A 9,988-nucleotide genomic window follows, 5' to 3' on the forward strand; every position below is an offset into this window, starting at 1 on the left:
ATTAAAAATATCATTAAATGCATGCCACTCAAATCATACTTATTCATAAGTACAACATCTAATCTCAAATCAATTTGCACATGCCTCAATTAAACAAAAAAAAAGCTTCTAAAAAAAATAAATAAATAAAAATAGAAATTCAAATTTCTCTATCAACTTCAACATCTAAATATAAATAAAAGAATTGAACTTACATAAACAATACACATCATCTAAGAACCATTTCATAAAAAATCACTCCTAAAAATCATAAATTTTTATTGATCCTAAAACCCTATAACTATATATAATATATAAATAAAAGAAAAAAAAATCCCCCTCTAAATAATTCCCATAAAAAATCTCTCATATAACTTTATCCCCTCACAATTAAGGGAAATATTTGCGTCTGTAATACGCACGTAATTCTGCGCGCGTACTCTATTAACCCCGCAATACCTTCATAATAACATATGAATAACATCTAAATAAAGTCCGTGAAGGTTATTAGGATTATATGTTATTAGAATTAATACTCAATAAACTCTCAATAATCCCCTAATAACCGCGAAGCGGAGGTTATTGCGGGATTATTGACGTACACAAATATTTCTCTACAATCAAATAAAAAATGCTAAATTAAAATCACCCAACCCGAACCGGAAAAGAATCAATCTCATCCATCCATGGATTCTTCTCCTCGACCGGTTCGACCGTCCTCAACGCCTTCCAAACCGCACTATTACACTTAAAACCCGAACCGAATGCTATCTGCCATGTCCGGTTCCCCTTCTTCATCCTCCCCTTCGCCTCCGTGTACGCCATTTCATACCACAACGAACTGCTGGAAGTATTCCCGAACCTATATAGCGTCATCCTCGACGGCTCCATGTGTCTCTCTGTCAGCCGGAGGTTCTTCTCCAGCTCATCCAGCACTCCCCTGCCGCCGGCGTGGATGCAGAGGTGGTCGAAAGCCAGCTTGAAGTCCGGGATATAAGGCCGGAACTTTTTGATTCGGACGAGGCGGCGGGCGACAAGCGAGGCGAAGAAGAGGAGTTGTTCAGAAATTGGGAGGACGAGGGGGCCGAGAGTGGTGATGTTGGTTTTGAGTGCTTCGCCGGCGACAGACATGAGGTCTTTCGAGAGGGAGACGCCGGCGATGCCGTTTGGGTCTTCGGATTGGAGGACGCAGTTGTAGGAGCGATCGTCGGAGCCTTTGTGGGTGCGGACGGTGTGGAGGAGCTGGTATTTGGAGAGGCGGCGATCCGGGCGGCGGTTGGAGAGGAGGATGGCGGCGCCGCCGACGCGGAAGAGGCAGTTGGAGAGGAGCATGGAGCGAGTGTTGCCGAGGTACCAGTTGAGAGTTATGTTCTCTGTGCTGATGATGAGGCAGTAGGAGTTGGGGTGGACCTGGAGTTAATTAATTTTTCATTTTAATTATAATAATTGAATATGATTAAGGGGAATTTACAGCATAGCACCCAATTATTATGTATTTACATATCTAACACTCAAATTCTCATTTTTAAGAAAAAAATTTCTATCCTAAGTCTGGACGTAACTCTACTTGCAAACTCTCGTTAATATACCACCATGTGTGCTATATCAAACCCACCTAAAAAAATTTAAAATGAAACCGTGAACTCTGCGATAATTCCGAAATAACCTCCACGGCTCCATTTCAATAATCCCAAAATATCATCGTGGAGGTTATTGAAGAGAAACCAATATATTCCACTTCAAAAACCCTGAAATAATTTAAAAATAACCCTGAAATAACATACGGTATTATTTCGGGATTATGAAAATGAAACAGTGGATGTTACTTTAGAATTATTTATATGTTATTTCGGGTTTTTAAAATAAAATATATAAATATCTCTTCAATAATTTTGAAATAACTTTCACGATGTAGCACACATTTAGAATCCGCACGAACAAAGTCTGGACGGAAAAAAATTTCCCCTTTTTTTCAGTTAAAGGATAAATTTCTCGAAATTTAAAGCACAGTGTACAGGAAATTCAATCTGGCCAACCCCACCTACTTTAAAGACTTGATTTAGGTGTGTGTCAGCATTATATATCTATATATGCTAATTATTTTAATGGTGAGATTTATGTAAAGATTAAAAAAATATTAATATAAGAAATTAAATGAATAAAAAATGAAGAAAGGATATTTCATGGAATTTTTAAAGAGGGATTCATTGTAGATTATTAGTAGAAGGGAAATGTCAACAAGTTATAAGAAAATATGAGTCAAAAAGCCGAGGAACAAAATCCCACCAGCTCCGGAAAATAATTATACAAAAAGATAAAAGATATTGCCCGACTCGTTGCTTACGAATAACTCATATTCGGCTTGTTTGCTAAGTTAATGAGCCGAGCACGAATAAATATTTCGTTCGTTCGTGTTCGACTCATTTTAACTCGAAATACTACTAATCAATTATATATATATATATATGTGATGAATAGTATTTTTTTAAAAAAATTAATTGACTACAAAGTTACAAAGATTTATAATTAATTAAAAGTATTGATGAAGAAAATAGAATAAAAATTATTAAATTAGATTCAAATGATGTTTTAAATCTTATCTCAATCCTTAAATCTTATGGCTATGTGATTAATTTTGTCAAAACGGCTTTTTGTTCGTGAACGGCTCGTGTTCGGCTCGCTAAGCAAACGAGTCAAACACGAACACACCTTTTGAGCTCGAAATATAAACTAGCCGAACGCAAGCCTAAGCCTAGGCTCGCTCGTGTTCGGCTCGTTTACACCCCTACTTTTCAGCCATGTAACAAACTTTTTTTTTTCCTGAAATAAAAATTAGTTCTAGGAAATTTACATAAATAGCACACAATTCTTATGTATTTACATATCTCACTCCTAAAAGTTTATATTTACATATGTAACACTTTTGTTCTTTTAAACATAAACATGAAAAGATATACTTCATTCTTAAAAAATGATAACAATATTATATTTATGGTATATTAAAGATTTTAGTGCTATCTACATAAATATGAAAGTTTGCATGTGAAACATATAAATACATAAGAATTATGTGCTTTGTACGTAAATGCACCCTTAAAGTCATTTTTATAACAAATAAATAAAAAAGAAAGCTTTTAATGAACTATTTATGAAAAATAATTTCTCCCTCTATTTAATATTTGTCCCACACAAGCCAACGGTCCTCTTGCCCAATTTATGAATGCCTCCACACCTACATTTTATTCCCACTAGTCAACGCTTTTTGGACAAAATATATTCCATTAAAAACGTGTTTAAAAAAATAATTTTCAATTATATTAAAAATATTTAGTAAAGATATGTAAATACATAAGAATTGGGGGATGCATATGCAAATAAAGATATCATGTACCCTAAATATAAACAAACCTGTAAAAGTTGCTTGCCAAGGTCTATGGAGATGAGGCCAGCACTGCAGCCCATGCCACCCAGATTATAGCTAAGAATGTTACTCCTAAGCTTGTAGTGATTGACAATCATGGCGGTGAGTGATGGGGTAGGGTTGAAAAGGCTACAGTTAACTATAAGAATACCAATGTCCTTGGCCTTCACCCTTGTCTTGGCCAAGAGCTCATCAATGGCCCCAAACATCACCGCCTCGGCCTCCTTCCTTGCCTCGGACATGCACGGATTCGCCGGAATTCTCGCTATGGATTCCGGAAGATACGTTGTTTCTCCCAGCCCTGACCGCTCGATCACCCTTTCCTACAATCAACATAATTTCGATGCTTTTGTCACTACCAATTTTATATTTGTTTATCAAACTTTTTTAGGTTTTGGATTGTATAAGAAAATAAATACATGTTTTGATGTCATTTGGAGATTATATAGTTGGGATCTCCCTTTTAATTATTTTTAGATTGTAATGTCATGATTTATTAAAAAAATACAAATGATAATACCTATGTTATTAATAAAACACACAAAAAATTGAAAAATCTAATGAGGAGGTGCCACATATGCAATGATCCCACTATAATGTCACGTGACACTTCCCATTGGGTAATTTTTTAATTGATTTCCACACACAAATCTTACTTGAAATGCTAAGCTTTCCTCCGTAAAAGCTCCGGTGAGCTTCGCCCTCTGTATATACCCTTCCCTCGTACTCTTCTGCTTCTCCTCCGGCTTATAACAAGAGAAGTCCAGCAAATAAACCGGACGCGGACTCTTCATAACGTAAATGGTGGAGAGGAAGACAATCAGCGCAGAGCAGAGCACAACAGAGATAAGATTGTACTGAAGCTTGTCCCATAGGAGCTGGAAGTCATCCGCAGTGAGAGCCGAGAACTTTGCGGAAGCGGCGGCGAGAAGAGGAAGGAGGAGGAGATACATGGCGTGTGAGACCAAGTAATGGTAGCCGAGCTTCACGTGTTTGAGATTCATGGATTGGGTGAAGCAGGGGAGACTGTGTTCTTTGTTGGGAGCTGAAGCTTTGTCCATGGTGGGAGGAAGAGATGAGGAGAATTTGGGTGAGAAAGGGGGGAGTGGAGAAGGAGGGGTTAAATATGGAGTTTGGGAAGGAGGTGGGGGGAGGAGATGCAACCACCCCAACCAACTGGTTTTATGAAGATTGGGCGGACTATCAAAAGGCATTCGTTTAAGTTATCGAAGTCTTTATTATTATTATGATTTCCTCTTTTCTTTTTTGTTAATTTATGTAATTTGTTAATGCTTAGTAATGAAATTTATGCTCTTCTTCGGCTCGTTTATATTTCAAGCTAAAAAAATGTATTTGTGTTCGACTAGTTTGTTTAGGGATCTATTCAAGGCAAAGAGTCGTTTTAACAACGCTAATCACGTAGTCATAAGATGTTAAGGACTGGGGCAAAGTTTAAAAATTATTGTTTATATTAAAATATTTTTTTAATCTATTTTAATAATTTTATATTATTTTCTTAATTAATATTTTTAATTGATTATAATAGGCCCCATGAAGAGAGCCCTCATCATGTGCCTAAATATTCGAGAACCCAACATCACTAGGAATCAAACCCATGACCTGAGATGACTTACAGTGAACCTCGCCAACCAGCAGACCATGACTTGCAACACTATATTTGTTTCAAACCCAGGCTTGGATGTGAACTTCCCTTGGGTTCCCACTGTTGTGATTCTGTCTCTTTTAGGATGCAACACTTACAATTTTGCAGGGTTCGAAATAATTATACAACTAATGTTTTTCCAGCGGCCTAAGTGCTTCCGGGAGATGTCTTTCTGTCTACATGTTTTCTTTTGGGTATATTTTTCTCAATTGGTATAAGTTTTGTTTAAATACATGTTCTATGGGTATGTTATACATTTTTCTTTCATTTTCAATTTTCTGCGTGGAGTTGTAATGTGGAAGGAGGAACTCTTAGATGCTTAATGTTTTTACTTTACTTTTTAGATGGGGATCCACTTTCCCTCTCTCTTTTGTAACTGTTTTTTATATTAACACGTAAGGAGCCACGAACTGTTCTTTCCCAATATATATATATATATATATAAAAGCCAAAACGAGCCGAACGCTAATGAACAAATTTATGTTCGTATTCGGCTCGTTAACTTAGTGAACGAACCAAACATGAGCTTCTTAAACAGCTTAACACGAGCTGTTCGCGAACAACGAGCCTTTTTGACAACCCTACTTAACATATTGATAGGAAGGAAAATAAAAAATCCTAAGGAGAGAATATTATGTCCGCACGTTCGGAAGTAGGAGTGTAAATTAATGGAGTCGAGCCCGAGGCACCCTCACCTTGAGCTTCGTGGCTTCAATCTCCACAACCTTCCACGAACATGAGCCCTAATTTTTATTCATGCCAGGCTATTTTTCTTGATCTTCCCATCTCCTATGGAGAGATTCTGCAGCTCCTTTCAGCGATATTTACAACTTCGTTGGTTGTTGCAGCTGGTGGTTCGCAAGCTCTATGGTTGTAAATTTTTCTCATTTCTTTGTAAATTCATAAGAATTGGGTGGTATGGTTGTAAATTCCCCAAACAAAAAATATATGCAACAATCATAATTTCTAGTTTTTGCTTTAGCAAATGAACTCATCTAAATGGAGCAGAGGCATCGTGACACATACTGGTGGACTTCCGATATGATGCAACATTTTCATGCTAAATAAGAATCAGTGTGTAAAACAACGTAGTATGCATTGCTTTTTTCATGATGCTTCGTCAGAAGCATGTTCCATTAATGGATGGCGGTGCAATGGCCGTGTGGTGTCGCATCGTAGTTTTTTTTATTTGACAAAACTGAGTTTTCCTGCATTCTCAAAACGTTGTAGCTAAAGCTGAGTTTTCCCATTAGATTTGGCTGCCCGCAGTATCTACTAAAAATTATAGTCATCACAGTTTCTAAACAATAACTTCTTCTTCAACAGCTTCACAATAGTTTCTTCAAATAGCTACAGCTGCCTCAAACTGACCACAAGGGTCGTTTGGTGTGATTTTTTTGACGCGGTGCAGTGTGAAAATGCAGAAGATGTCATTTGAAAGTTGCGATGATGCAGCTTTATTAGAAAAACCATATGAAATGCGGGTAGGGGTTCGACCCAGCGATACTGCGTGATTCTTTTACAACCCTATCCCATAGCTCATGTCATTCCATGTGCAGTCTTAAGAAAACAAAAAATAAAAAATAAATAAAAGAGTAAAACAAAAGGAAGGATGAAAACCTCTTACAAAATTGTTTTCTCCAAAAACTTCAATATCAAATCATTAACAAAATTAAACTAAAAAACTTAAGAAAACTTTGACTCATGATACCGCAATTCGATGTACTTGCTTTGTGTATATATTTTTTAATTTCAGTCCTTGGTAAAGGCGCCAAAAACTTGACTCCCTTTCTGTGTTGAAAATATAATTTTATGACTTTATGGCGGCTACTCATAGTGATGTAGGTAATAAATTTTCTAATTATTGATTTCAAAGTTTCACTAGGATTGAAACACAAGTGCACGTATCACTCAAGTAATATAGAATTTTTTTTAAAACACCAGCATCGATCTCACAGGGAAGGTGAAAACTCTTTTATGAACTTAGTAACACCTTTTTTAAATTCCAAACAATTATCTAGAAAATAAAGTCTCAAGTTTATGTGTAAGAAATAACTAATTCCTACTAATTTAGTTTCAAAACTTACAGAAAATGCTAAGTGTTTCTAAAATAACTTTTACCTAAAAGAGTTCAAATTATATGAAAGTCTTCCCCTTGCAATGAGATCATAATCAGTGAAGAAATCAAATATTTAAAGTTTAAACTTGCTATTGTGACGAATAAGAACATACATATTCTTTACCCTTTTCCGAATGCGTAAAGAATATTGGCTAACTTAGAGTTAAGTCCTCAAATCCTGTCACTTCTAGATTACCCATTGTGCCTTCTATTTAAGACTAACCTTGCCTTAATTTTTAAACTCTAGATCAAATTGATTGAGGTTCTAGCCTTTCATCATAGAATCCCTAATTTACACCCATCAAAACTTATTTCCCTATCTATTTGCACTAACCTATGAGCTACCTTATCACCCACTAGATTAATGTGATTCTTACTAGTTGAGAAATACATAGCCCTCCCGGGTCATTAGAGATCCATAATAAGTTTTAACATACCAATGGACTAGATTAAATATGTAAATTAAGAATGAAGTAATGAATCATCACAAGTATGAAACAAGAGAATTTTCAAACAATTATAACCCTACACATGATTATTTCTTATTGCAAGGAGAAAGATAAAAAAAAACTACTCAGACTTCATGGGGTTAACGCAACAAAACATGTTTATATTAAAATTCAATTTTACACAATAAAATAGAATATAAAAAATATAAACTACTTATCTCAGACTCCTCCCCAAGCAAACCTTGAAGTTCCTTTGAAGTATTCTCCAAACTCTTCTTACACACTCACACCAATAGACTTAACTCAAGAGACACTCTTGGACACACTCACTCCTCACGCTACAACAACCCCTCATAACAACTCTTCACAACCCCCACCACAACTCTTCACAACCCCCCCACACATTTTCCCCTTGCAGATCTCTTTTAATATAGATCTCCAAATTTTCAAGAGTCACTTCAGATGTCCTATCAAAATATGTTCAAATACATTTCATATTGGCAAAAATTAATCCTGACGCCTGGGCGCTAACCTTCTGGAAGCCTAACATAATTGCATCGTGCCTAGGCACCAGATCCTAACACCATGGTGTCGGGCTCTCTGTTTCATGTACGGGGTCTGGCGCCTAGGCGTCCATTTGACCCCATTTTGCTGCATTTTTACTTTTTTTCTCCAAAACTCTCTTGTACCTATAATAAAAAATAAGCAAAATATCTTCCATTAAAGTGCAATGTCATTAAAAATAAGTATAAATTGTATATATAAAAGTAACACATTTTAGGAATGTCAATTCCCCACCACGCTTGACGAACCTAGGAAACAAAACAAAACATAAATTAAAATATTGAACTTTAAGTAATATTTAGAACAAACCATGATAAAGAACAAGAACAAAACCTAAGTAAACCTGGCTTGAACTCTAGGTTAGATAACTTAGACACCAAAATCGAGGACCACACATTTACCTTAAGTTAGTTTAAGTATAGAAACCTGTGCTAGTTTAATAAGTACTCTAGTCAGTACTAAATACTAGGACATACAAAACAAAACACTCACCCTTGAGACTAGAGGGAATACCTTAGAGTGATGTAACACATGGTTACTAACGAAAGTATTTCAAATCGCATCTAGACTACAAATCCTCCTAGCTATGACAATCAAGGGAGATTCCTAATTATGAGCTTGGTTATAGTTGACATATATCAATATCCTCAGGACGACGAAAAGTCATGAATATCTTGACCGGGAACATTATTCCTAAAGTCTAGGTTAGTACATCTATTAAAAATCCTTGTAGAGTCTATGCTTTCATTTAAATCTAGAAATACTATTCGCATGGCTCTGACTTTTAGCTTAAAAATTTAAATCATTTCTATTTGTCAAATTAAGTATTCCCAAGTCACCTGTTGACCTCACTTGATCAATTCAAACTCATTAACTCTTCAACCATCACTCTTCAGGTATAAACCTTCCCCATTGGGAGCATGAATCCCTGCTTTTAGGCCTTTTCAATGACACACCATCATTGAACTATAAATCCAGTCCTTTTAAGCTTAATTATTCCAACTTCGATCCTTTCTTATCTTCGATTATGAAAGTCCAAGCTTTGATGATTTGACTAATTACATAAACTGAGAGTTTTCTTTAAAGTTCATGGTTCTAGAGATGTAATTAACATTGAGAGCTTGCCCTTGTAGGGAACAAGACCCCAAAATTAAAATAAATTTTATTTTACACCTGTAAAGTAAGAGAAAATGTCTGGTTCTGTAGACTTATGAAGGTATTCATCATCCAGGTGATCAAACCCTTTCTAAGGGTATATTTTCTTTATATGGGAAGATATATTATCCTTCAAAGTCTCGTGCCCAAGCATCAAGATATAAGTTTTCAAAAAGTTCTATGGTGTGTGGCGACACACAAAAATCCCTCACCAATTCACAGAAAAATAAGGAATCAACATCCTAAAATGTGCGGTGAGCATGGATCTTGCTAGCAACAAAAAGAGAAGTAGCAAAAGAAGAAAAACCCACAATCGAGACACTGTCAACATGGAGTTCACTAAGAATTTTGTCCAACAACAGATCTTGGAATTGAAGGATGAGATGATAAACGCCTTCAAGGAAGTATTGGCTTGGGGAGCGTTTTAACAAAAGCATCGATGCCCAATGACCGGAGGGTACCCTTGCTGTGAAGAAATGGTCGGAGACTCCTAAGAGAGAACAAGTGTGCGGAAACCCATAATTTCTTGTAATTTTGTGTAACTTTAGTGGAGAAAATAAGTGAGAGTATTCTAACTCCTTTACTATTGTATTTATAATAAAATTTTTGTTGTGTTCATCAATTATGTGTACGACTTA

General features: G+C 35.9%; 1 protein-coding gene across 1 annotated transcript; it reads right to left on the reverse strand.

Annotated features, from left to right (window-relative positions):
* Positions 1-319: 319 nt before the first annotated feature.
* LOC110028548 (3-ketoacyl-CoA synthase 11-like) lies at positions 320-4,537 on the reverse strand. Its single transcript, XM_020730446.1, has 3 exons — positions 4,057-4,537; positions 3,388-3,723; positions 320-1,389 (listed from the first exon to the last, which is right to left on the reverse strand). The coding sequence occupies exons 1-3, from the start codon at positions 4,459-4,461 to the stop codon at positions 625-627; spliced, it is 1,506 nt and encodes a 501-aa protein (XP_020586105.1). The 5' UTR covers positions 4,462-4,537; the 3' UTR covers positions 320-624.
* Positions 4,538-9,988: the final 5,451 nt, after the last annotated feature.

The sequence above is a fragment of the Phalaenopsis equestris genome, unplaced genomic scaffold, assembly GCF_001263595.1.
Source record: "Phalaenopsis equestris unplaced genomic scaffold, ASM126359v1 Scaffold000513, whole genome shotgun sequence".
Taxonomy (NCBI): domain Eukaryota; kingdom Viridiplantae; phylum Streptophyta; class Magnoliopsida; order Asparagales; family Orchidaceae; genus Phalaenopsis; species Phalaenopsis equestris.